Source organism: Vidua macroura, chromosome 17 (genome assembly GCF_024509145.1).
Source record: "Vidua macroura isolate BioBank_ID:100142 chromosome 17, ASM2450914v1, whole genome shotgun sequence".
NCBI lineage: Eukaryota > Metazoa > Chordata > Aves > Passeriformes > Viduidae > Vidua > Vidua macroura.
The window spans coordinates 12,876,861-12,904,397 of record NC_071587.1 but is presented as its reverse complement, the minus strand read 5'-3'; the positions used below and the strand labels follow the sequence as shown (position 1 = coordinate 12,904,397).

General features: G+C 42.1%; 2 protein-coding genes across 5 annotated transcripts; one reads left to right on the top strand and one right to left on the bottom strand.

The window, feature by feature from the left end:
* The first annotated feature begins 85 nt into the window (after window positions 1–85).
* On the top strand, window positions 86–27,165 carry RTF2 (replication termination factor 2). Its single transcript, XM_053992783.1, has 9 exons — window positions 86–218; window positions 1,555–1,649; window positions 2,410–2,503; window positions 3,234–3,373; window positions 4,510–4,588; window positions 20,479–20,592; window positions 23,711–23,765; window positions 23,882–23,974; window positions 25,978–27,165. The coding sequence occupies exons 1-9, from the start codon at window positions 150–152 to the stop codon at window positions 26,160–26,162; spliced, it is 924 nt and encodes a 307-aa protein (XP_053848758.1). The 5' UTR covers window positions 86–149; the 3' UTR covers window positions 26,163–27,165.
* On the bottom strand, window positions 9,747–17,209 carry LOC128815768 (beta-1,3-galactosyl-O-glycosyl-glycoprotein beta-1,6-N-acetylglucosaminyltransferase 7-like). 4 transcript variants are annotated; one of them, XM_053992774.1, is made up of 7 exons: window positions 16,941–17,209; window positions 16,676–16,758; window positions 13,860–14,161; window positions 13,265–13,366; window positions 11,557–12,587; window positions 11,036–11,131; window positions 9,747–10,314 (listed from the first exon to the last, which is right to left on the bottom strand). In XM_053992774.1, the coding sequence occupies exons 5-7, from the start codon at window positions 12,530–12,532 to the stop codon at window positions 10,088–10,090; spliced, it is 1,299 nt and encodes a 432-aa protein (XP_053848749.1). In that variant the 5' UTR covers window positions 12,533–12,587; window positions 13,265–13,366; window positions 13,860–14,161; window positions 16,676–16,758; window positions 16,941–17,209; the 3' UTR covers window positions 9,747–10,087. The 4 variants fall into 4 exon arrangements, with proteins under 4 accessions (XP_053848749.1, XP_053848750.1, XP_053848752.1 ...); XM_053992775.1 differs by lacking the exon at window positions 16,676–16,758; XM_053992777.1 differs by lacking the exon at window positions 16,676–16,758 and having other exon boundaries at window positions 13,860–14,095.
* Window positions 27,166–27,537: the final 372 nt, after the last annotated feature.

The window sequence follows — 27,537 nt, the reverse complement described above, 5'->3', positions numbered from 1 at the left end:
TGCGTCGTGACCACGCCCCCAGCCGCCCCGTTGCTACGCAACAGCGATCGCCGCTAAGTGATCGTTGCTAAGCAACAGCGTCAGTGGAGCGCGACGGAAGTGGCTCGGCGTACACGGAAGTGCGTGCGGAAGGAGAACCCGGAAGCGCCATGGGATGCGATGGCGGCACCATCCCCAAGCGGCATGAGCTGGTCAAGGGGCCCCGCAAAGTCGAGAAGGTCCGGGGGGGGCTCCGTGATGGCTGGGGGGCTGCGGGGAGGGCCCGGCCCGGCCCGGCCCGCGGTGCTGCGAGCCGGACATGGCGCTCTTGGCGTCGGGGCAGCGCCGCGGGCCGCCCGCGGGCCCCTGTGTGTGGCGCGGCGCTGGTGGCGGCTCAGGGCGGGCCCTGTGTCCTGTGGAGGGCGTTGGACGTGAAGTTCAGCAAGGCCAAGGGCCGGGTCCTGCACTGGGGTCACACCAGCCCCCGGAGCGCTCCGGGCTGCGGAAGGAGCGGCCGGGAACGGGATGGGCCGGGAACGGGGCCGGGATGGGAACGGAGATGGGATGGGACGGGGCCGGGATGGGAACGGGAACGGAGATGGGATGGGAACGGGGCCGGGATGGGAACGGAGATGGGCCGGGATGGGAACGGGGCCGGGCTGGCGGTGACAGCGGCTGGACAGGAGCCCGGGGGACAGGAGGCCACTGGCACCCGGCCTGTCCCAGCCATGGTGTGACAGCAGCGACAGCCGCTGTCCCCTGTGCTGGCACTGCTGGCGGGTCTGGACGCCGTGTCCGGTTCTGGGCGCTCATGGCCAGAGAGCCCTGCAGGGACTGGAGAATTCCTGAGGGAGCTGGGAAGGGGCTGGAGAATCCCTGAGGGAGCTGGGAAGGGGCTGGAGAATCCCTGAGGAAGCTGGGAAGGGGCTGGAGAGTTCCTGAGGGAGCTGGGAAGGGGCTGGAGGATCCCAGAGGGAGCTGGGAAGGGGCTGGAGAATTCCTGAGGGGGCTGGGAAGGGGCTGGAGAATTCCTGAGGGAGCTGGGAAGGGGCTGGAGAATCCCTGAGGGAGCCGGGAATGGGCTGGAGAATCCCTGAGGGAGCCGGGAAGGGGCTGGAGGATCCCTGAGGGAGCTGGGAAGGGGCTGGAGAATCCCTGAGGGGGCTGGGAAGGGGCTCAGCCTGGAGCAAAGGAGGATGCAGAGGGATCTTTTCCCTCTCTGGAATTCCCTGCCAGGAGGGGACAGCCGGGGGGGTCGGGCTCTGCTCCAGGGAACAGGGACAGGAGGAGAGGGAACGGCCCCAGGCTGGGCCAGGGGAGCTCAGGGTGGGCAGCAGCAGGAATTTCCCCATGGAAAGGGATCAGGAACTGGAACTGCCCAGGGAGGGTTGCAGAGCTGATCAGGAATTTTGCCAAAATCTTTGGCTGAAGTTAATTTATGAATTAACTCCAAGAGCACAGAGCAGGTTTGGTAAAAAACCTGGGGTTTGATGGATGCTTCACGTATGAGCTGATTTTATGCTTAAATAATTTACAAATATTTTAAATAATGAGTGTTTTTTTTTCCCCCTCCAGGTTGACAAAGTTGCTGAATTGGTGGCCAGGTGGTTCTACTGTGCCCTGAGCCAGGAGAAGCTGCGCCGGCCCATCGTGGCCTGTGAGCTGGGCAGGTGGGAATGCTTCCCTGGACACCTCAGGAGTTAAAAGAAAGAAATCATAAATATAAATTATAAATACAAAATTAGATAATATAAAATTAATGAAAATGTATTGAAATTAATTCAATATAAAAATATAAAATCAATTAAAATTCTAAATATAAAATTCTAAATACAAAATTAAATCATATGAAATTAATTAAAATTAAGTTTAATTTAGGAATTACAGCATATATTATAATATTATATTAACATGTTGAAATTAAATATTAAATCAATTAAAATTCTAAATATAAAATTATAAATACAAAATTAAATCATATGAAATTAATTAAAGTATATTAAAATAAATTTCATTTAGGAATTACAGCATATGTTATTATATTAATGTGTTGAAATTAATTAAATATAAATTTAAATTATAAATACAAAATTAAATAATGTAAAATTAATTAAAATATATTAAAATTAAATTTAATATAGTAATTACAGCATGTATTATAATATTATATGAATATGTTGAAATTACTTAAATGTAAAATAAATTTAAATTATAAATACAAAATTAAATAATATAAAATTATTAAAATATACTAAAATAAAATTGTGTGTATTGTATTAAATATTAAGTATATAATATTTTCCATTGTAACATATATATTAAAATTAATTAAATATAGAAATATAAAATCTCTTAAAATTATAAATATAAAATTATAAACACAAAACGTGACGGCAGCCCGAGATAACCACTGGAATTTTTATGTTACAGGTTGTACAACAAAGATGCCATCATTGAATATTTGTTGGACAAGTCCCCTGATAAAACCCCCATGGAATCTGCATCCCATATCAAGAGCATTAAGGTAAACAGGTTGTGTTTCATGTGAGAAGTTAAAATCAAATGTTAAACTCACCAGTCTTGCTGTAAATCCCCGTTTGCTTGTGCTCCCACTATGGATTAAAGTGTTTAAATAACAAAACACAGTGGCAGAAATATTCAGGATTGTTATCATGGCTCAGAAATCGTGGGGAAAAAAGCTGAATGTTTCAGAGAATCACAGAGTGACCAAGCTGAGGAGAGCTTCCAGAGCATGGAGTGCAGCCCAGTGCCACACCCAGGCTGTTAAACACACCGGGGATGGGGATGCACCACCTCCCCGGGCAGCCACTCCACAGCTTGATCTCCCTTTCTGGAAAAAACTTTTTCCTGATACCCAACCTGAATTTCCCTTGGTGCAGCTGAGGCTGTGTGCTCTGGCTCTGTCAGTTCCTGCAGACAGAGCCCAAGCCCAGCTGAGCACAGCCACCTCTCAGGAGCTGCAGAGAGTGCTGAGGTCACCCTGAGTCTCCTTTTCTCCAGCTGAGCACCCCCAGGGGTCCCTCACAGGGTTTGTGTTCCCAGCCCCTCTCCAGCCTCGCTGCCTCCTCTGGACACGCTCCAGCCCCTCCATGTCCTTCCTAAACTGGGGGACCCAGAACTGGGCACAGCACTCGAGGTGTGCCCTGCCCAGTGCCCAGCCCAGGGGAACAGTGAGCTCCCTGCTCCTGCTGGCCACGCTGTTCCTGAGCCAGGTTTGTGTTTTTCTTTTCCAGAACGTGACAGAGCTGCAGCTGGTGGATAACCCAGCCTGGTGTGGGGACAAAGAGAGCATCAAGGGGGACAAGTACGATGACCTGCAGGCTGCACGCTTCATCTGCCCCGTGGTGGGGCTGGAGATGAACGGCAGGCACAGGTCAGGGCTCCGCCTGCAAACTGGGCTGAACTGGGAAACCTGCCTGGGAAAGGGAAATCATGTGCTAACCCACGGCTTGGGGAGGGATATCTGTCTGGCTTTCAGCTTTCAAGCTTGAACTTTCAGAGTTCAAGAGGCTTCTGTGTGTCCTTTCGTGGTATATTCAAGAGGAAAGATAAGAGTTAACCTTTTCCTGAATAAATTGAGATGTGTAATGAAGGAGTAGGGGCAGTGTTGGCAGAGAAAATGTGCCTAAAGGTTGTTTGGGGGCTGAAGCACAGGAGATGAGATGTGACCTCCCTTGGAGTCACATCAAGCAGTTGGAATCATGGATTGGTTTGGGTTGGGAAGGTCCTTAAAGCTCCTCCAGTGCCACCCCATCCATGGGCAGGGACACCTTCCACTGTCCTGTCCAGCCTGGCCTTGGGCACTGCCAGGGATCCAGGGGCAGCCACAGCTCTGGGCACCTGTGCCAGGGCATCCCCACCCTCACAGCCAGGAGTTCCTTCCCAGTATCCCATCCAGCCCTGCCCTCTGGCAGTTTGAAGCCATTCCCTGTGTCCTGTCCCTCTATCCCTGTCCAAAGTCTCTCTCCACCTTTCCTGCAGCTCCTTCAGGCCCTGCAAGGCCACACTGAGCTCACCCCAAAGCTTCTCCTGTCCAGGTGAGCAACCCCAGCTGTGCCAGCCTTTCCTCACATTCTGTCTCTGCCTGTGTTAGGATCAGGCTGGAGATGGATTCTCTATTCCAGCCCTGCAGTGTATCTGTATTTTATTGCTCTGGGGCAGGGGATTTCCTCACAGCTTGGTTTGAGCAACTTCTTTGTCACCTGAGGGATGAGAAGAGGAGGAGTTCACAGCTTAATGGTTCCAAAGAATTTCTTCCTCCAGAGAGGGATTAGCCAGGAGATACTCAAGATAAAAAAATCAACATGCCTATTGTGGTTTAATGTAGCCAATATTTTTCATTCATTTTTTACATTGTGCAAACCAATAATAAATTAATTACCCACTTCACTATGCTGATAGTTTGATTAGGTGCAAAAACCTGTAAAGAAGGTGGGCTGTGACCTGCCAGCACTGCACAGATCTCTCTTAGTTCTCTTAAAATTCTTGTGTGTTGTCTTTTCTTTGAAGGTTTTGCTTCCTGAGAAACTGTGGCTGTGTGTTCTCTGAGCGTGCTCTCAAGGAAATTAAAGCAGAAGTTTGTCACAAGGTGAGTTTTGCCAGCTGTAGAAGCAGTTGGGCCATGTATGTGTTTATCCAATTGCATTCACTGCTCTAAAAAGAAGAGTTTTTAGAGTATGTAAATTGAAATGGAACTTGTGAAAGTTCTGTTCTAGGATGGCCTCAAGTATTTTTTCACTGCCTTTTTAATTAAAAACTGATTCAAAATAATTATAAAAATGAGTATTTTTGTTCTCCGAGTTTGATTTTGCAGTAACTACTTTTTTTTCCCCAATATTTGGTACTAATTTCAGTTTTTAAAAGGGTGATTGGTTTGGTTTTGGGGGTTTTGTTGATTAGTAATTTTTTCTTCCTGAATGCACATGGCTCGTGTTTCATCAGTGTCTGTTCTCTGGTTAAACTGGTTGTATTATCAGGTCATATTTTGTATTTTTGAAGGACATTGGGTGTTGCTTTTTTTAATTTTTGGGTGGGGCCAACTTTGTAGAAGTCTCAGCAGTTCTAAAAATTACTGTAGAAAATACTGACCTAATTTCACATAGCTTGATCTCATTGTACAGTTTTTTTTTGTAGCTAAGGACAATGATAAAATGAGCAAATACCCTTTTCTTTCTATCACTACTTTCATTATCAGCAAGATTTGTGGTGAGAGTTGCCTCACTTGGGCAGTTATTTAATTTCTGTGAACACCCTGATATTGTATAAAACATGGAGTATATTTATATTAAACAAGACCTGGGAAGGAAACACTTTTGTCTTGGTAAATTGTAGAATATTGTAAGGTTTAATCTCACATTGCTGCTTTCAGTGCTCATTTTGGTCTGTCCTAATGGCTTTGTTTCCTCCTGGCAGATACTCATTTATTTTTAATGAGGTTTTTTTGTTTGCATCTAAATTTTTGTTGATGGATGGGTGTAACCAGAGCATAAAATGCAGGAATGAGATGTTTTATCCATGGTTTGGCCAGTCTGATAATTGTATAAAAACCAAATGAATCTCACATACTTTTCCCTGGCTTTTTTTTTTTTTTTTCAGTAATGAGCATTTAGCATGCAGCTGGAAATTCTTCACAATATTCAGAAAGATTCTTCTAGAAATAATTGCATGTAATATGAATGTAAAAATGCATGTAATATTTAGTCTCTCATCCTCTCATGACTGGATTTTGCAGCTGAGAGAACACACTGAGTAGGGTCAAAGAGTGATTTGCCAGATTTTTGGGTGTATTCTGATGCTGTTCTCCTTCAGAATCAAGAAGGGGAGTAGAACTCTTCTGAACAGGAGCAGAGGGAAGTGGTTGCTGTGCTTTGTGGTGTCTCACAGTTTGTTTAATTAGCAGCACATTCTGCATTTCTGCAGCAATGGCACATGGAAAAGGAGCTAATGAAGAAGGAAAAATGAAGTATTGTGCGTTGTGTATGCTCAGATTGGAATCCTTTATTGATGAATAGAATCCTCTCCAGATTATGTTAATGCAAAACAAATTGAAGTAGAGAATGTTTGATGTTGTGGGCTGTCTCATACGTGTTTCTGCTGGTGCTAATTTTTGCATTTTAGGAATTACAGTGATTTTGAGGCAGAATCTGTCTGTGAGCCCCACGTGAGCCACAGCATTTTCTTTGTCCTGGCTTTGCCACCTTCTGTGTTTGGCCTGTGCCATCCCACCTGTGTGTGCTGTGTGACTTTGGAGAGGGATGTGAGGAGAGTTCAGCAGAATCTGTGTTTTCACAGATTCTCATCACAAACATCATGCCAGAGGTTTGCAGAAAGTGGAGAAGTGTCAGTGCTGGAGCTCTGGGCCATTCCATCCCCCACACGTGTGGGATTCAGGAGAGCTCCCCAAACTCTCCAAGAGCTCTTTCCTGGCTGTGAGCCCCCAGAGCTTCCCCACTCTGCTCCCTGCCACCTGCAGTGATTTCCCCAGGACTTTGGGAAGAGATGCTGTAATGATGCACTGAAAATATTCCCCAGGGGGTTCCAGACCTCTCACTGCTCGGTTCTGAGCTCAGTTTTTGCTGTAGCAGCTCACACAAGAAACAGAGAAATCCATTTGGCCAGTGGTGTGCAGGTGACCAGATAAGTGTTCAGAAAAACCAGGATGCATGTGCAGGTGTGTCTGGTTTTGTGGGATTCAGGGAGATGGAGGATTGAGCATTCCTTGGTTTCCCTTGCCAGCACTTGCCATAGTCCTGGAATTGAAGGGGTCTAGGGAGGAGGAGCCAAGCTTTCCCTTAGAGTCCTCTTTCTTTTGCCTCAAAAAAACTTCACGTGAAGGGCTGACAGTGTAAAATACATGTATTTATCTGCTTTACTGGAACAGTTAGACTGGATTGGTACTGGGGAAAGGCACAGCAATGGGAGAGGAAACTGTCATGGGTGGGGTCAAGTGTAATTAATGTGTGAGGCCATTCTTTACCTTGAAAATAAGCTGTTCTTCACATCTTAAGTAGCATTTTGAAGGGTTCACCTTAAAAAATAACATTCAAATGTGAGAATTTTAAGTCAGAAGACTAGTCAGACACTGGAGCAGTGTTGAGAGAAAGAGAGATTGTCTCTCACTGCCTGCAGGGTAATGCTCTGAACTGTCTTGCCAAAATATAAAACTTCTTGGCTTTCAAAGATTTGTGGAAAGAGCAGTGAGAGTTTTTTAGTGCTGGTTTAAGTTGGAGAGCAGACTTGGTCGATGAAGTGCTGGAGAGGAATTTTGTGGCTTCTACTTAGACTTAAAATAGTTGGAAAAGGGCTTTTGTCTGAAACAGAACAACTTAGTAGTGCAAATACATCTTGTAATACATTTTTACACAGAAGTGGATTTGATTTGAGCCATAATTTTGAGCTTTTGATCAGTAAGAAGGAAAAATTTAAACTCTCAACACTGTCACATGCTAAAATGTGACTTAGTCACTTTTCAGTCAGCAAGAAGAGAAATAACTTTGCTTCCAGATGTGGAATATCTTGCAACAGCTCTGCAGGTTGGGATTTCTGCTGCCTCCTGTTCCTCAGGAAGAATTATTTGTGATGGAATCTGCCAGTTTAAACCTTGCATTTGGAGCAGGGTGTTTAATTCTCCACCAGCATAAAATTAAAGGAACAAGCAAGACTGTCTCTGCTCCCTCTTTGTGTATCTGCTGGGATGTTGGAGATAGCAAGTCTGTGGTGATCTGTGTAGGTCTGTGGATTTTGGAGTGCCCAAATATTTTGGAATTTTTATTCCAACTGGCTTGCAGGTTCTTGCATGAGCAGTTTTTGGTGCCTGCTGATTGGAAGTCTGCTATTTGACAGAAATTATGCTTTAATTTGGAAGCTGACTCTCTAAGAAGTTCCTATGGATGTAAAATATGCTAGAAGTCCTGTGGGGACAGGATAGAGGTTATGGGATTGGTGCTGGAAGTCCTTCTGGGGGTCACTTAGAAAGTTAAGGACAAGATTGCATTTAAAATGTACTTTCTTGGATCACTTCAGAGTTTATTTTGGACTTGTTTTCAGAGTCAGCTAAACACAGACTTGAAATAGTGCCCTATCTATTCAGCTCTGTGCCATTTCAAACACTTAACCCCAGGTTTAATTTAGATATGAAGCTTTCTGAAACAGAATTTCTGCCCGTGGCTGTCAGATCCAGAGCTGGGTGTGCAGCAGTGGTTCCTGGAACCAGGGTCACTTTGGCAATTTCTGCTCTTAGGGCACCCAGTTAACAAATATTTGCTGAGGTCTGAAAGTTGTGATTGATCAACTCTTAACATAAGAACACAGAATTCATGAAGGCTTTTCATGTGTGTTTCAAGGAGGTGATGTTGTCATGGTCATCACAGTAATGAGTTGAATACTATTTCTTATTACTTGAGAATGGTTTAAGGATATTTTTCCTAAAATTTTGTTTCAAATACAAAATCCTTTAAGCAAAGAAGGTCATGCTGCAAAGATACGCTGCAATTCCTGGGCTGACATGGGTCAAGTCATACCAAAATTGTATTTTCAGAGACCTTTTTGTGCAGGTTTTTTGCCTGGTTCAATTTCTGCAAAAGGAGCCCGTGATATGCAGTGCCTGGCTATTGAATTTTTAATTTTAATTCAATTTGGAAATGATGTACAGTTGTTCTCTGTGGTGGTGCCAGGGGTGAAAGCTGGAGACTGGACTGGCTGCAATGATGGCAATAAGGAACCTTCCATTCCTGTTTTAAAAGACATCATGGAGTGGATAAATCCTGGCAGTGCCCTACAGTGGACTGGAGAGAAATTAATTATGAATATTGCTATGATTAACACATGCCAGAGACCCATTAGCTTCAGTAATGGTTTGGAGAGAGACTCTCAACAAGCTCAGCATGAACATATGCCTGGCTTTTATTTTCCTTTTCTTTTTTAGCTTTATTTCCTTGCATTAAAAAAAAAAAAAAAAAAAGTATCTCCAGCAGTATTTAGCCACAGAGTAAGTCCTGGATTATCCAGGCAACCAAGCACAGGCCTTTGGGTTGAGTTTGTAAATAAATAGGGACCAGATGGCCTTTCTTTAGGTTAAAGTTCATTTGCAAGAAATGATGTTCCCAATAAACTTTTGTGGGAAAATGAGGAGTAAAGTTCCAGCAACCTGGGAATGAGTTTGTAACAAGAAACTTTCATGTCCTGCTGTTGGGTCATTTGATTTTTTTGGGAATAGGCTCATTCTGTAGCCAGTTTTCTTGTAAGAACTCAGGGATGTTCTGGGTGCATATTGAAGATTGCATTGAAATTGCTCCTTTTAAAATTTCTTTTTATTTAATTTGTATTTGTAATTTGCAGTTTTTAATCAAGTGAGTTGTCCAGGTGTCACTGCACTTGCTGCAGGCTCTTTGCTTCTCTCAGTCAGGTACACTGGGGATGGAAAAATGTTTGAAAAATGGCTTTTTGCTCAGTTTTACTGTAATCCCTGGCCTCAAATTTCCCCTGTCTCCTTGCCCTAAACTCCTGCAGAGACTCAGAACAGAGACTTGGAGATAAACATGTGTTGCAGGATCCTTCTGTTATTAGGAGCAAAGCCTGGGAAGGGCAGCAGTGATGTTGCCATGCTACAAAATGAAATTAGGGATGTGGCTGGCCATGGGAAACAAAAACAACCCCACACCCCTCCAGTGGCATGGGCTGTGTCACAAACTGCTTGTCAATTATGTACAAGCTCTGAAATTTTAGCATCAACTTCATTACTCAAAACATTTCATGAGACATTCAGCGGCCATGACTTTAATTCGTTATTTCTCCATATTTAATCTTTGTTCAGTCACTGCTTCCATTTTATTATTTTCATGCTTTGGCTGTGAACATGAGGAATATTGACTTTCCAGGTAAATAAGTCACTTACTGGATTATGAACTTCCCCCCTTGATTTCAGACATTCTTTGGGAATGAACTCATTGCTACCAAAATAAATAGAACCCGTTTATTTAGGCAGTGCAGGATTGTCCTTTACCCTCGATGCACAGAGCGAAGCTGTGGCTGTAAATGTCCTTTTTTTCCCTGCCAGATGCTGCACATTTTGCTGGGGAGGGGGCTGCTCTCACACGTCCAGCTGCATGTTGAAGTGGCTGTGCTCCTGCAGGCGCCAGTGCTGCTCGATGGGCACCTGAGCCTGGCGCAGCACCTTGAGCCGCAGCCGCCGCTCCAGGCACTCCAGCGCCAGGGGGTTCCTGGCAGCCTCAAACTTGTTGGCAAACAGATGAGGGGACTCAATGATCCACTGCAGATCCCCCAGGCCATAAATGCAGATGTCTCTGACGTAATGACCTGCAGAGATAAATTGGAGAGGTGTGGCAGCAGCGGGAAGATGAACGGAAGCGTTTTTTAAAAATGGTTTTTCGCCTCTGTGTTTCTGCACAGAAATCGAGCTGGAGGATGATGCCACAATATTGTAAAGACAAGGTTTATGTTTTACATAAATAGATGTTTGTTACCTCCAGCTGCTTCCCTGCTGGGTTGCTCTGCTTAACAAAATCTTGTAGTTGGGCATCAGATGTTCTGAGCTCCTAGTGGGATTCCCTGCTCAATCACACCCGGGCTCAGCTTGCACACTTAGGGATTTTAATTATTTCTGCATGCTTTCCTATTCTTTTTTTATTGTTGTTCAAATTGAAGGGATTTAAGCCAATGTTGATGAAAGTTCCTGACAAATATCCTTGTCAGGTAAAGCCCCTCCACTGAACTGATCAGATAAATTAGTGTATTGGTAATTAGGGGCTGAAAGAAGGTTTGTCAATGTATGGATACTGTGCTCATCTCAAAATATATAAAATATGTAATTAATATATTAATATAGCATACATCTCAAAATCTCTTTAATTGGATATAATGCAGTAATTTATAGGGTGCCTTGTTTTATTTAATACCTCCAAAATAAATTATATATGACCACAGAGGCACATTTAATAGCTGGTTTAAATAATATGTAATCACCAATTGATGCTCACCAGTGAATCAAATTTAAGTTCATGATCAAAATTCACGTTACCTTTGCATCCTTTGTGGGAGATCCCTTCTTGATCTTTCCATTTAATGGCTCTTAGGTCTCCTTGCCAGCCTGCATTGGGTGTAGCCCCTGGAGCATCTTTAAAAACAAAAGGCTCTGATAAGATTCTTTTCTACTTATTACAGGGAAAATTTTCACTGCTGGACACTTCTTAACTGCAGTCACATTAAGTATTTATTTGTAGATATTTATGCCGTAAGAACAGATATCATTAGAGTATCATTGTTTGTTTTTTTTTTAATTTCTTGAGAGCAAAAACTTTCATGCAGCAAAAAATTTTTTAACCAGAATTTTTCCAACTCCTGGTCTGCACTGAAGTAGCAATTTCCTGCAATCAAGCTTTGTTTCTCAGCCTCCAGATGAGGCTTTTCAAAAGGGCAGCAGCAAAGCTGAAGACATGACTATTTCTGCAACTCAGAGCTGTTCAGCTCCGAGCTCACAGCCTCTCCCTGCCTGAGGCCCTGCCCAGCTGGGGTTACCTGTGGCAGAAATGCCAAACTTACCAGGTAAACGATTGAGGGTGACCCAGTAGTGCTCATCAGGGCTGTAGGTGTCCCTGGACCACTCCAGCAGAGCTTTAGCCCGGGCGTCGCTCAGTGTGAACTCCACAAAGTCCTTGGTGAGGATGTAATAGGCACTGCCAAAATAGATTGTCAGGTTGTGTGGGGGCTGAGCTTTCCTGACCTTTGCTGGGTACACGTATGGCACTCCAGAATGCACATACTCCCTGTAGCTGACCTCTGTCCTGTGCTTCACATGCAGGGGCTGCACTATCCCAGGAGTGATATTTTTACCATTCCACTTACTTTTTATGTACTGTATGATTTCTCTATTTGTTTTCAGGGGGAAATCTTGACCACACAGATTAATAACATAATTCCACTGAACTTTGGAGTTAACGAGGTCTCTCATGCAATTAATATCAGCTTGTAATCTTGAAAACCCTGCATAAACAACATATTCTCTTTTTGAGGAAATAAAAATATTTTCGAAGCAGTTAACTATGTTCTGTACAGCAGTTTTATACTCTCTGGGTGACTTTTCATCAATGTGGATGCAGTAAATATTCTGAGGCATGTAAATAGCTCTTAGCAGCCTCACAAACATTTCCAGCTCCTTGTGAATTGTAATAATGTAGGCCAAGGAGAAATTTCCTTCTTCCTCTGACAGTGGGCTTGTGATAAAATGCAGAGTCTTCAGGACTGTGGAGCAGCTGCAGGAAGTCTGAATGCAGCTGAGTGCTTTGGCCTGGTAGGACTTCTGACATAAGTTTCCAATTTTGAAGGCTGCAGGTTTCCCCACAAAAAGAGCTGAGCAAAGTTCATCTGGGTAAAAACCACACTCTGCTCTTCTGACACGGAACTTTTGGTCATTTGACTCGTCATAAAGTGGAACCTTCAGGTAAATGAAGGTGTAGATGAACATACAGACAGCAACACACACTAAAACTCTCGATTTCTTTGCATGAAGTGGGATCATCTTTTACTTCCAGATCCTGTCTTCTTATCATACTCCAGTTAAACATTCAGATCATCTGAAAGGAAAAGTGAGATAGAGGGAAAGAACCTGTTTCTTTTTTTTACTAGATGCCATGTTCGTCCTGCATTTATAAATGCTGGGATTAGTACCAGGAGGAACTGTGTGCCCACACTGAGTGCACTCAGCCCTGGGAATGCAGAGCCACGAGGCAGGAACTTTGTCTTTCCAGGACAAAATGATCTCAAAATGATACAAAAGGACCCAAAATGGCTTTGAATTCTTCACTGCTTGAGCAAGGGGGCCTCAGGCGGGAGATTCCTGTGCTCAGAGGTGAGCCCAGGGAAGAAGTGAGCTCTGAGTGCTCAGGAGCAGCTGCTGCTGAGATTTCCTCAAGGCCTGGGAAACTTGAAGTTCTGCCAGAGGATCAGAATTCAGTAAATTAAATCAACAGAAAATTTATTAAATAAACAGAAGGAAGAGGCTCAAACGTAATCCACAAAATACACTGGGTTTTATCCTTATAAAGTCAGCTAATGTTTCTGACTCGGAGATTTTTTTTTTTCCCCTCTGACATCTCTGGATCTGAGCTTTGGGGGACAACACTCATTTCTTACTTTTGGTATTTGTGCATACCTTGAGATAAGGACACAACTGCCAGGATTGGCATTCTGAGGTAACCAATTGAGAGCAGTATCAGCACAGGAGTTTCTTCATTGTGGTTTTTTTCCTTACCTTTGCCTTGTTGAACAGTCAGAAGAATGAGAGTGCAGCAGTCCTGAATCCCACAGCAATTACATGAAGTCTTTATCCTTGAAGCACTTGGTATCAAAATTCCTAGAGGAAAAATACCAAGGAGAAGGTCCATCAACTGCCAATTTGATTTTTAAAATATTTTTGTTTTATTTAAAGGTAACTAATTTCCTCTTCTTTCATTCAATGATTTTTTTAAAAGAAAATTTGCATTTCACCTTGAAATAGTTTACATTTTGCAGCTGTCCAAATCATGAAGTATTTAGCTTTACACAGGAAGAGAGAAAAATAGATTTTTATAAAGATAGTTTCATTAGAAGAATGCTGCTGTGGTTAGAAGGCTTGAGGTTTTCATTAGAAAGAAATGGAAAATACTTTTTTTTTTAATTAAAAAATCAGTATCTCCCTTAAAAGCTTAAAATGAAGAGGGCATTGCAGTTAAAGCAGCAACGAGACATAAAATTCAAAAAGCATTAAGAGCACAAATTGAACCGAGGGAAGGGATCCTCCATATTCCCACATTTTTAAGATCTTATTAGGCTGTTGGGAAAGAATGTATTTATCTTTTGCTCCTTACTGGTATGCACTGGATTTCATGCTGGAATGGTGCCTCCTTCCCTGAGCATTCCAGAAAGCAGAGCTGGGTGTTAGGTGGAGGGCTCGTCCATTTTCCTGGGATGTTCTTTAGGCAGCTCAAGGAAAAACAGGAGGAAATCAGCTCCCAGGAGAATGTTTCTGCCTTCGAGCTCCTCAGGGATGCATTCACTGGGTAAACAACCTTGATGGGAGCGTTGCATCCATCTGAGCAAAAAGCTGCAGCAGATCAGATCCGTGTCAACCTTTGGGTGCTGTGCAGAAAGCAGGAGAGCAGGGATGCCACTGCAAGGTGAAAAGCAGGATTTCTGCGTTAAAAATGAAATTAAATCCATCCTGTGCCAGAGCCCAGAGGGGTTTCTGTGAGGACCATGATGTACATGCCCAGGGGCTGGAATTGGGGAAACACCAATTACCCTAATTACACAATACTACCTAAACTTATGGAGAAAAAGGTAAAGAAGAAGGACCAGCTTCTGCTCTAAAACTTCTATTTTGCCTTAATATATATTACTATATGCTAAAACTTTAAATTTTAAGTTTTCTACTATGTGATATTACACACTTCTATTCAAACTACACACTTGGAATCTTAGTTCTATTATTTCATTTTGGAAGCTTTCTTTATGGCTTCAGGTTAAATGTAGTGTTCTCTTGGGGTAAGTGTCTGATAGTACAGAAGGGTTAAAATTCTTAGCAACTGGGGTTCTAACAGAGCTGGACTTGGACAAACTCTTTATTCTGAGGGAATAATTGGCAGGAGGAACATTGAGATTCCTCTGAATTAGTGAATGTGGTGAGATCTCTGGGATGTCACAGGGAAGGTTCATTCTGAATATAAGAATTACACTAAAATCAGCAGGCAGCTGCAAAAATATTTAGGATTTTATACCTGATTAAATATAAAACATCTTAACAGCAAGACTGTGGGTTCAGTCCCTGTACAGATCATTTACTTGGGGGCTGAACTCAGTGATCCTTGTGGGTCCCTTCCAACTTGGAATATTCTCTGAACCTATCCAGAATGAGGGTACTTGGCGAGTTTTTTGTCCTTAAATACATTTTGGACAGGTTGCAAAGTGTAGTTCTAGGGAGCCAAGCTGTAAGCTGCTTGTTTCATACATCTGAATTTTTATTACCCTTCAAGTAATAGCTTCTGGGGCTGTTTCAGGCTGTTAAGTGCTTGCCATGGATTTTTTCCTACTGGACTGTGTGACATCTAGAAACTGTATTTTTATGGCAGCATAAAAGTACACAAACACCCCATAATCAGGTAAGAGGCAGCGATTCCTCTCCAGTGTTAACATGTTTATGGGGAACTGCAAGAGCAGAATTTGACATCTTTCAGGATTTTATGGAATGAAAGCTTTTTGGTACCAGATTTAGAGCTGGAATTGCAGCTGTCAGTGCCACTGGATTTGAAATTTGTTGTTTAGCAGGATTATTATCCCAAATTTCCTGCTGCCCTTGAGGAGCAAGAGATCCCGTCGGGAATGTCCGCTGTCCATAATGTCTGGGACTATCTTGCCCTTGAGTCTTATTATGTAAGAGTGCCATGACAGGTATTTTCTGTTAGCAGAATGTCTCTAAAACTCAGCAGCATTTCTTACATTATGCACAGGTTTTCTAAATCTGGAGGATGAAGTTGTATGAATTTTTAAAACTCCTGCGAGTAGTGTGTGACATTCTTGGGGGGAAAAAAAAGGAAAAAAAAAAGGAAAAAAAAAGAAAAAAAAAAAAGCAGGGATTTTCAAGCACCTTTGTGGATGCTTTTAAGGATATTGCATAACAGAAAATTGTTGTAAGCCTAAGATGCTCCTTCTCAATTAACAAAGTAAACTCTAGAGGAAATGGGAATTATGATGATGCCTGGAAAAAGCCTGTGAAATGTCAGCTCAGCTCATTGAGACCCCATTAGCACGTACTGTGCGCTTTGTAGTAACAACTCCTTTTGCTTTTTGCTGTTTCTCCTGCCATTGCATTTAGGACTGCATCACTGCACCTCGAACCATTCGGTTTCCTCTGTGCTCTTTGCTTTTGCCTAATATTAAAGTTTAGATCAAGTCTGCTTCGTATGACCTCGTAATTTAGTGAGACAAATGACTTGGGAATGCTTCGTCTTCTAATAAAATGCTGGAAAAGCATTAAATACTTATTTCAACTTTTTTATAGCTGATTTCTTTTTGTTTGAAAGGTATTTACGCATGCATTAATGTAGACATTTTATAAACAAGGGAAGACTAATTCAATCCTTAAAAAAATGTTAAAATGAGTTCTTTTAAATGCTTTTCCCATTGCTTTGTTTTTTGTTTAAAAGGGGGGGCAGAATGTGGAGTCTGCTTCTGGATTTTGAGATGCATTGAGTAAAAACATTTCTCCATCAAAACCAGTTATTTAAATAATTATTTAAAAACACTGCGTTAGAACTTACTGATACATATACAGCAAATTTCTGAAGTTCTAGTGTTCATCTTTGCTATTTTTCCTCTTTTCCTGTTACGTTTTTTTTTCCTTGTATATTTGACCTCATAGTAATTTAAAACAAATACAATGAAAGCTATTTAAAACCCTTAAGTTACAGAGCTGCAAAAAAAAAAAAAAATAAGTTGCATAAATACTGTGATTTTTTTATAATACAATTAGTAGTAACGACCTCCATCCTTCTGTGCACAATGTAAAGAAGGGGGAAAAAATATTAACCTGACTGCAGATTTGCGTGTTTTCTAAGTAAAATTACCACTTTACGTAAGGAAAAAAAGCAAGAAACTGCATGCTGCGATGGGAGTGATGCAGCCTTACCTCGTCCAGAGCCAGCCAGGAGACGGCAGCATAATAAAGACGAATGCAGGGGCTCGCTGTCCTTCAGCAGGAGGCGGTGTCGCCTGTCCCGAGTTAACCATTAAACGGGAATGTTTGCATCCCGGCTCTATCCCGCGGGAACGCTCCGCGCCTCCAGCGCTGCCCTGCGCAAAGCCCGCCCGCGGCGGCGCGGGCAGCGCTGCGCCTGGATGGCCCCGCGATGCTGCCGAGGAGCAGGAACAGCGCTGAGCCCCCGAGATCTCACCTGAGCCCCCGAGCTGCGGCTGGAGCACTGCGAACCTGCCTCCTCCTCTTCCTCCTCCTCCTCCTCCTCCTCCTGCCCTTAACCGTTCGCCTGCCGAAACTTTCCAGTTGGCAGCCGGGAATTCCAGCGGGGAGTTGGCTGCTGCCGGGGGTTTCCAGTGGCTGGGAGCTGAGAAGAGAATAAATGAAAGATCTCCTTGAAACGCAGCCCTCCCTTGGGATAAGCAGCTTAGCAGAAGTTAGAATTAAGGCATAAGTGAAAGAATTAAACGTGAGTGCCTCTTGTAAATGATACCACCCCTGCAAAACAGAGATCAAGCCCTGAGTGTGCCGAGGAGATAAGAAAGGAGGGGTTTGGACAGAACTGCTGGTACTTCTGCAAAATAGGGTCTGGCCCTGATGGGTAAGGAGATAAGGAAGAAGTTTAAGTGTGACTGCTGTGTCTGAACACTTCTGTAAGCAAAGGTCCAGCCCTGCTGGGCCAGGGAAATAAGAAGAGCTGACACAAAAGGCTAGAAAAACAGACTGGTAATGGATAGGAAACAGAAGGACATAATAATTATGAATCACAGCTATAAACAGAATGTAAGTCTTGTAGCAGTAAAGGGAGGTGTGTGTGAATGTGTGTGGTAGAGCCACGTGCCATGTTTGTAACCCTGAGATAAAGAAACCACAAGTTCTGTAAGACCCCAGCCCTTAAAACTCCAACTTACAGATAAGCAAACAAACAAGGGCAGATGCCAGAATTGTAGAATTATAAAAGTCTGTATGAAATGAACCACAGGTAGAAATGCACAAGGAGGTGTTAACCCCCACGTGTTCTCTGGTGCCAGAAAGGTGTACCTGCTGTGGAGCAGATTGCTTTGAGTCCTCCTTCACACACCCAGTGTTTGCTGTTACAGCCTTTTAAAGGTTCTTTAAGGAGTGGAAAGTTGAGCTTAAATGTGCTGGGATTGGGAGGAAAGATCCTGATTAAAATACCACATTGGTCAGAAATAAAGGGAGAGAAAACCTCAGAGTAAGTTAAGGCACAGCTGCAGGTATGACAGGTACAAAATTATCACTGATTTTAAGAGAAACTCTGTAAATTGAGGCTTTTTCATGAACTGGTTTTGAAGTAGATGCTGTAGCTTCTGAGTGAAGTTCACATTTTGTGAATCACTAGGTGGGAAATTTCCACTGCTCCCAAATTGCCCTTTACTCTCTGACCTATTGCATGTCTGGCTTGGGTGACAATGTAAAAAAAAACATGTTCAGCAAATCTTACACTCCTGAACTTTTAATGGCTAAACCTCTGGAAAATTCTCTCTCTTAAAACAAGTTTTAGTTAACTGTGGCAAGCAAGAATAATCTTTAATACGTGAGCTTGTGTGGCTGGGAGATGAACAGTGAGATGCTCCATGAATGATCAATCCTCCTCCTAAATGTCCCTGTTTGAAGAGGGACACACAGGTTGTGGCCATCCATGTCCCATATCCTGGTGGGAATTGTGCATTTCCTAGCAATGGTCATGTTCAGGAGAACTGCAGGAATTCACTGTTAAAATGTGGGAAAGAGCTTTAGGTTTCTCTGAAGACATCAGACTGTAACACTGGTCTAAATATTTAGACATGAAAGCATATTTGCTTGTTGTTTATTTGTATTACATTAAGACTGGAGTAATCAGGCACAGAACTACATTTTAGATGCTATAAAAAATAAAATAAATGTGTCAGTGTAGAAATAATGTACAACTTTTGTCTTAGGCAGCTGAAACTGTAAGCTCTACAATTTGAAAGTCAAATTAAGAGTTCATTACTACTTTAAAAATCCTGTATTTTTTACTTTAAGAATGATAAGAACTATGTCATTTAGGAATGTCCTCTATTCAAAGTGCTAAGAACTACAGCAAGTACCTTCATCTCTATTTAAAGGCCCAGGATAAACAAAGTACAGCAGAGGAGACCCTGTGATATCATAAACCAAACATCTGCCCCAAGACCTTAATTAATCTGAAGTAAGAAACATCTGAATTTGCAGAACTGAAACTTCTTTCTACATTTTGTCTCATTAAGATGTTTGGAAGGGTATGGTCTCTGACATAATCCAATGTTGTCATGGCAAAATTTTTTTTTCAGGGAATGGAAAGAACACTGTCATAATTTCCTTGTTTCTTGTAAATACTTTTCAGTTTTGGACAATTCTGCCTGTGTTTTCCAGATGGGAACCTGGATTTACTTGCTCTTTCAAAATGCAACATTTAATGAAATTAGAGTCTGCTGACAAAATATGTTTGAAAAATGCTGTTTTAGGAACCACCCTAGAAAAGAAATTGTGGGGCTTCTAGAAATGAACTTGTGGGGCTGCTTTAGAATCAAGTCAGCTGCCAGCTCCTGCCTCAGAATGAAGACTGAAATTCTTGATTTTGGAGCTATTCCTCATTGAATAGAAATGGAAAAATGTGGGTTTCTCCCCCATTTCTTGTGTGTGACTTATCCTCTTCCTGCCTGATGTCCTGTGCCTCTCTCTAACCCCTGTTTCTCCTCTCAATCTCAGGTTCATTTTTGAAGCTGTGCACTTGAGCAAAGTCCTGCCTAGATGTCCTTTCATTTGTTTAATTCCTACTGCAAATACAGGAGTAACCTTTCTAAACCTTCGTTTAGAAAAAGAACAGTAATGGCAGAGGCAGGATTATAAATTAATCTTGCAGATTAATAGGAAGCTTCTGCATTTAACAAAATAACCCAAAAAACTCCAGAAACCAACCAACAACAACAAAAAACCAAAACAAAAACAAACCCCCCTCCCAAACAACAGCAAAAACAAACAAAACAAAAAAAAAAGGAAATTGAGATCTTGGACAAGAAAACATCATGGTCAATGGGCTGGTACATCAAATGATTGCAAATGTGCACAGGAAAACATCTGTGCCTTCAACCATGAAGCAAATGTGGAGGTACACAGAGCACATTACAGCCATTATCCAGATTAATTTCTGAAAGTAGCTGGAAACTTGGGAGTGTTTGATAAATCAGATAAGGGTATGGTCTCTGTGATACAATCCAGTGAGGCAGCAAGGCAAGGGTAATGAACTATTTTGCTTTTATGACTCATTTTTATTCCCACAGTAAAATTAAAAAAACAAAAACAAACAAACAAACAAAAAACCCTACCCAAAAAACCCTTCATGTTTTCCTGTCTACCAGCTGAAGAGAAAAATTTGCTGTCTGTTCCACATGCAGAGGAATAACACCTTTGCTCCCATCAGTTGTTGTTTCTTATCTCACTAAGGTGAAAGACAAATTCTAGAGGAGAATGGCATCAAGGTATTAATCAGATGCACTCATAACTAAAAATCAGAAAGTTCTTTTGGGTTTTAGCTCTAGGGTTCAGTAAATTAAATAGATTCTAGTTAGGAATACTTTTAAGTACATCTGTGCCTTGTAAAACAAGGAACCCATGAACAGAAAATACACAAATGAAAAAAAAGAATTAGTTCAGAGTGTTGTTTATAGGAAACAGAAAAATAAATATGCAATTTTGTCTTTTCTTTCATGAAGTGTGGCATTCCCTTTCAAGAGGAAGATGTGATTGTCCTTAATGGTAATAAAGAAGATGTGGAAATTCTGAAGAAAAGGATGGAGGAAAGAAGGCTTAAAAGTAAATTAGAAAAGGTAAGATTTTTATACATTATTATAAAACTGGAAGAATTCTTGTCTGCAATGAATCTGCTCTTAGATTTGCTGATCTTTATAAAGATGGAAGAATTTTCTCCATGAGCTGTGTTGTATTTACTCACTACTTTGGAAAGCAATGGGGGTTTTGTGTGTATTTGGCCAATAGCATCTTGAAGTTGTACATTCTAAACTTTCTCCTGACCTTGTGCACTCAAAATAGACTCTTGCAGCAATATTTCAGGGTTTTATTGAAATGAATTCATTCTAGTAATGAGCTACATCATCCCTGTGTTTCTTGTGGCAGTTCCTGATGACGGCATCAGTTTTTTGATCTTATAAAATAAGATTAAAAAATACCTTATAAAATAAGATCTTTTATTGGCCTCTGTCAGAAACAGGATGTTGGGATCTGTGCATTCCTGGGCTGGTGCTGTAAGAGTGTGAAAGTTCATCATGTTTTGTGGTTCTCACAGTCCTCAGCAATCACTGCTCCCCTAAATCCCACCATGCTGTTGAGGCCTTTGCATTTTTATACCTGCCCAGGTGAAATGCAGTGGAAATGAAATCCTTGCAGCTCTGCCCTGGGAGCTGGGAGTTGTTCTGTGCTGCTGAGCTGTCAAATGACACTTCTGCATTTGGGAATTTTGCCAGCACTGCTGTTTTGCCCTGAACTCCCTGGAGGATGCCGAGGCAAGCAAAACTTTAGTGTTGACTCAGGCCAGGGTGCTCAGACTTAGCTGGATCTCAGGAACATAAATCATAAATCTGATGCTTTCAGCCTCTGAGACTTGAGATGGAGCTTTCATCCCTTGATTTTGCCATGCAAATATTTCCCTGGTTTGTTTTAAAACAAATGCTTGTTTACTTGCTGGGGAGCATATGATTCCTTCTCATCACAGGGGCTTTATTCATCTGTGCCAGTGCAGCATCACTGGGCCTGGGCAATACATCAAAAGGATGCTTTTCCATAAAAATCCTGCTGTTCTGTTTCCTGTTTTTCATAGTCTCTGCATCTCATATCTGATAGCTTCTGGCATAAGAGTGATAATCTCATGGTGTCTGTTCAGAGGGTTTTTTCCTTTTTTTTTTTTCCCTCAGTACTTGGTAGTTAGAAGTTTGGGGAAAAAAATAAGCTTATAATTTGTTGCTGGACTGTAGCAGATCTCAGCAGATGAGTAAGTGGTTGGTTGCATTGGTTTTCTTTAGAAACAGGGCCCTAACAAACCACCTGTAGCTTTAGAGCAAATAATTTTGAATAATCTGGAAGGTGATGCTGCCCACAGTTTCTGCACAGCAAGGTAGCTGAGTGTGCAGGGCAGTTGTGGTGTTTTGGGTGACAGCACAAAAGGACACCGTGCCCTGGTCCTGGGGCTCTGTGTGCCCTGGGGGAAGATGCAAATGGGATTTGTTTGGTTAGTGGAGAATGACAGGACAGGATTTGCAAATCTCTCAGCCTCAGGTGGTGACCTTGGTGCCCCAGCTGCTCCCTGCAGCTGGAACCAGCCTCTGCTGTCCTGCACATCTGAGGCCTGGGAGCCCCAGCCCCAGTGGCAGCAGAGTTCCCACTTTCCTGGACCTGCTGTCCAGATCTCCTCCTCCTCCCTCCCTCTCTTCCCTCCCATCCCTTCCTCCCCTCCCTCCCTCCCTCCACCTGCTGTGTTTGGGACACAAAGCACAAACTCCTTTTCTTTATCACCACAAGACAAAACATCAGGAAGATGCAGCTGGGACCAGAATAAAAAATGATTCAAGCTCAGGTGTCACTGTGCCCATACAGAAATAAAAAAAAATATTCAAGCTCAGGTGCCACTGTGCCCATACTGAAATAAAAAAAATTATTCAAGCTCAGGTGTCACTGTGCCCATACAGAAATAAAAAATGATTCAAGCTCAGGTGCCACTGTGCCCATACTGAAATAAAGTGATTCAAGCTCAGGTGTCACTGTGCCCATACTGAAATAAAAAATGATTCAAGCTCAGGTGTCACTGTGCCCATACTGAAATCTCTCTCCAATCTATATTCTGTGTAGGGAATTTATGCATCCATAGAGTTACAAACATCTGGGAAATAACTTTTCTTTGGAAATCCACCTGTAGCAAAAGGTGGGAATCCCCTGCACTGGGGTTTTCCAGGTGCCTGAAGGGCAGAATGGACAGGACCTGGTCTGTGGAAGGTGTCCCTGCCCATGGCAGGGCTGCATGGGATGAGCTTTAAGGTCCTTCCCACCCAAACCCTTCCGTGGATCTGACTCCAGCAGAGCCAGCTGTGCAGGCAGGGCCCTGATCCTCTGCCACCCCCTCCTGGGTCAGCTTTGCAGCAACGTTTGCTGTGGCTTTTTTCCCTTTGCTTCACACCAGGGGTCCTCCTGAGCTTTAGAACAGAATTAAATATATTTATTTTCTTTGAGTTTGTGCAGCTGGCTTAGAACTTGTTCACAATTCAGAATGTATCTGGTGAGAATAATGCTAATGGCTGTTCTAATACATCTTTCTTTTTATGTAATCAAAGCCAGTAATGGGAGTCTTCTTGTTTTTTCTGTTTCTTAATCTGTACAAACATAAATTAATTTGGAAAATCTGCTGCACAGATGCTTTTTAAAAAGTTAGATTAACTATTTGCATCTTTTCTTCCCAAGCAATCCTGCAGCAGAGGGGCCAGTTATTGACAGGTAGCCAGGAGGGATTTTTTTTTTTTGATGGACTAAAACAAAATTTAGTGGATACAAGATTCCAGATTCTTCTGACATTTTTATTGAAAAACATCTTTATTTATTACAATCAATTGTATCTTATTAGTGTTGTGCAATTTACTGTCCTGCTGGGTGGGCTCAGATTATCAGTTAATAAGAATAACACCCCCCCTTCCAAAGTATGCAAACCAAAATATTAAATCCAGACAAATCCAATTTTGTCCTGCACTCTTTTCTTTAATGTAACTGCTCGGTTCTCAAGATTATTATTTTTTCCATGTAGAAATAATACAAAAAATGTGGAAGTAAGCGTTCTAATGGGTAAGAAATAAAGATGTACTGAATTCAATTGTGTGTCTACCAAATACGAGTTGGGAGTTTTATCTCCTTTCAGTCTGTTATGGATTTCTGCTTGTGTTGTTTCAGAAATCAAAGAAAGGCAAGACAGCAGCAGCAGCTTCTCAGCAGGAACCCTCTGCAGGTAAGACAGCTCCAAATTCTGGGTCACCTTCTGAGCCTTGAAGCTGTCAGGATTTCATTTTTCTGTTTTGTTTGTTTTTTTTTTTTTTTTTTTTTTTAATTTATTTACTTGTTTAGATACTCCAGGTCCTTCAAAAGCTAAGAGTGGAAAGGATTGTGTCAATTCCAGCTCTGGGGAAAACAGGCAGATTATCTTCACCAAAAGTTCAGGTTGGTAGTTAATCCTGATGTGAAAATGGGACCAGATTTGCTTGTTTATGTCATTCTAATATTGCTTTAAGTTGGGAACCTGACTTAATGAGATTAGAGATTCTTATTTACACACTCCTGGGTTTGGTGTGTCTGTTTTCCTGGCTGTGATGTAGTGGAGGAGAATTTACAGTTTCTTGATGTACAGTTGATCAAAAACTATGTTATGGCATTTTATTTGGATGAATTTTGTTAAAAACCCCTGATTATTTAACTTTTAATCCTCTGTTTTACCTGCTGATTTCCTGTGTGTCCTTGGGAACACTGGAATAGAACTTTAGGATGAGCTGATGAACCTACAGCAGCCTTGAAGCTTTGAGTAAACTTGGCAGCCCTTAAATCCAAAGAATGGTGCCTTCTCTTTATTTCATATTTATTCTGCTGTTTAATGTCCCCAGACTGATATTTTCAAACAGAATGGGTACATTTTTAAGGTCAGTCTGAAGTTTCTGTGGGAAGAATTAAACCCTGTATCAGAATAATTTGAAGAATCTGAGAATGATGATCTGTAGATAAACTGGGAGAAGCTGAAATTGCATCAGCAATGCCTGACCTGCCCTCTACTGTCTGCTTTTATACAGGAGAGAATTTTAAAAATATTTCATCCCAGATGATGAGAATTGCTCCTGGATGTTGAGCGACCTCGTAATTCTAATAATATTAATGAGGTTTTTATTTTCTGAGGGAGTAAAAAAAAAAAAATGCCTTTTGTTTCTGTTGGGGTTGCACACAAAATTCATGAGGATTTCGGATTGCACACCCAGTTCTGTGAGGATTTGGGGTTGCACACCCAATTCTGTGAGGATTTGGGGTTGCACACCCAATTCTGTGGGGATTTGGGGTTTCACACACAGTTCTGTGAAGATTTGGGGTTGCACACACAATTCTGTGGGGATTTGGGGTTGCACACCCAGTTCTGTGGGGATTTGGGGTTGCACACACAATTCTGTGAGGATTTGGGGTTGCACACACAATTCTGTGAGGATTTGGGGTTGCACACCCAATTCTGTGAGGATTTGAGGTTGCACACCCAATTCTGTGGGGATTTGGGGTTTCACACCCAGTTCTGTGAGGATTTGGGGTTTCACACACAGTTCTGTGGGGATATGGGGTTGCACACCCAATTCTGTGAGGATTTGGGGTTGCACACCCAATTCTGTGGGGATTTGGGGTTTCACACCCAGTTCTGTGAGGATTTGGGGTTTCACACACAGTTCTGTGGGGATATGGGGTTGCACACCCAATTCTGTGGGGATTTGGGGTTTCACACCCAATTCTGTGGGGATTTGGGGTTGCACACACAATTCTGTGAGGATTTGGGGTTGCACACACAATTCTTGGGAGCCCCTGTGCCTGAGTTTGACTCAGGATGTTGAGTTTCTGCATTCATTTCTCTGCACCAGAGACTTGGCTTTTTCAAACACCATCCTGCAACTTTAGAGATGAAATAGTAAAAAAGAAAAGGGAATTTTATGTAGCAGTGGATAAAATACACTGAGAAAAGTGGTATCAGAAACAGAGGATGGGCATTTCCCCACTACAGACATAAAATGATGCAGACCATTGTTGTTGGTCATAACTTTGCAAAGAATAAAGGGGACAGAGGGATTCCCTGAGGAAAGGTGTGGCACAAGTTCAGTTTTTGGCATTTGGGAGCTGATTTCCAAACAATACTGCAGGCTGCTGGGGGCTTCCACGTTGCTAAAGAGCTCAGCCATTTTTCACTTGGAGGAGTAAATGTTGTCAGTGCTGAATTGCAGTGCAAGAGATTTGCAGAATTCCTCTCTCAAGATTTCTAAATGTATTTTGAGTGTGATTTCTAAAAGCTGTTGCATCCACTTATGGGAGATATTTATGAGAAGAATGCATGCATTTTAATTTTCAAACACTGTTCTTCATCTTTATTTAATTACCTTTATCCATTGTAAGCTGTCATGCTTCATTCTCTTCCTTTTTCCCCTCAGAGAATGGAAACCCATCAGTCCCAGGAAAAGTCAATAAAGCTCCTTCCACCACCACCAAGAGATCCATTGCAGACAGCGAGGACAAGTCTGAGGCTTACAAATCTATTTTTACAACTCACAGCTCAGCAAAACGTTCCAAGGAGGAGTGTTCCAACTGGGTTACTCACACAGCTTACTATTTCTGAAAGCATCAGGAGCATCCATGGCTCCTTTCCTCCCCCGTGGCTCCCTCTGTCCAGCTCTGCTGCAGAGCTTTTGTGCTGATCTGCTCCTGGCTGGAACTCCTCTGTGAGTTGGTTGTAAACCTGTTCATAGCTGGAGAGCCTCTGTCAGCTGCAGCTTCTGTTCAATAAGAAGCAGACCAGCAAAATCTGTGTTGTAGCAGCAGATTTCATTCTGAAATGTTGGAATTTTTGCACAAAAATTCTCCTTTTTTCCTCCCATTTGGATGCTGTGCTCAGTCGTAGTGTCCTCTGGAGGAGGAGGAGAGGAGAAGTTCCTGCTCTCCTCCTCTGTTGATCTGTGCCACAAAATAATTGTGTAATTACAGTTTTCAGTGTATTACTACAGAAGTCAAACCCTCTGTAACTTTCTGACAGCAAAAATAGAAATAATGCCTTTTTTTTGTCAAGCTAACTGGGCCCTCAGTAGCATTACATATTTCTAAAAGGTTCTGCAGGTATTTTCAAGTAATTTACCTTTTGACAGATTACATGAGAGCACAGCCATGAAAATGTTTGTGCAACATCCCTGTCCATATTGTTGGAGCCTGTTTCTAACAGCAGAATATTCCCTTGTTAATGTTTGAATCCCATAATACCCACATGGGATGACCAGAGGGAAGGCTGGAAGTTTTTCACTTTCCACTCTCCCTCTTTTAAAAATGAAATCTGCTTTTCTAATCTTGGCACAAACTAACCAGAATAGAAATGCAGAAAGTAGGAGGCTTTTTAAAACCACTGCATGATGTTAGCTTGTTACCTTTGTGTGTGAAAATGATTAATTATCCTTGTAATATCATTTTAAAAGTGTCCCCATTTATAATTGGCAGTAGCTACCTGCAGACTCAAATGCTGTGTTGATATTTTCACAGGTGGTCTCCATGATTCAAACAACTTGAATGAAACTGCTGGGATTTTATTATTATTTTGATAGGTATAATTAAAAATTGGTTTGCTGCAGAATTTATATGGTGGTAAGAATTTTTTGTTTTCCAGAGATGTGAGCACATCAAACAGTTTGAGGTTTGCTGGAGCTTTCAGGAAGCATTCAGGCACATTTTGTATGCATGGCTAGAAATCAGCTTTGTTCTCCTTGTTCTGTATTCTTTTCATTATGTTCTTTATTATTTGTTGCTTACAGAAAATGAAGTTTCTGCACTAAAGGTGTCCCATAGTAGGGCTTTTATTTGCAGTTTAATTCTGTTTGACAATGCATGTTAAAATCCCATTGGTGTTTTATAAGACTGCACTTTTCTTCTACTTCCAGCAGTTATAAATCCTAAAGGGAATTAATTTAATGCTTTTGATTTAGTTAATACTTTGCTAAAAATACACAGAG

Excerpts from the sequence above, each read along its gene's own strand:
- LOC128815768 (XM_053992774.1), bottom strand. The coding sequence starts at position 12,532 with ATGATCCCACTTCATGCAAAGAAATCGAGAGTTTTAGTGTGTGTTGCT. Across the intron at positions 11,132-11,556 it reads CACCCTCAATCGTTTACCTG|ATGCTCCAGGGGCTACACCC; the intron begins GTAAGTTTGGCA and ends TTGTTTTTAAAG. Across the intron at positions 10,315-11,035 it reads CTCCCACAAAGGATGCAAAG|GTCATTACGTCAGAGACATC; the intron begins GTAACGTGAATT and ends TTATCTCTGCAG.
- RTF2 (XM_053992783.1), top strand. The coding sequence starts at position 150 with ATGGGATGCGATGGCGGCACCATCCCCAAGCGGCATGAGCTGGTCAAG. Across the intron at positions 1,650-2,409 it reads GTGGCCTGTGAGCTGGGCAG|GTTGTACAACAAAGATGCCA; the intron begins GTGGGAATGCTT and ends TTTATGTTACAG. Across the intron at positions 20,593-23,710 it reads TTAAAAGTAAATTAGAAAAG|AAATCAAAGAAAGGCAAGAC; the intron begins GTAAGATTTTTA and ends GTGTTGTTTCAG.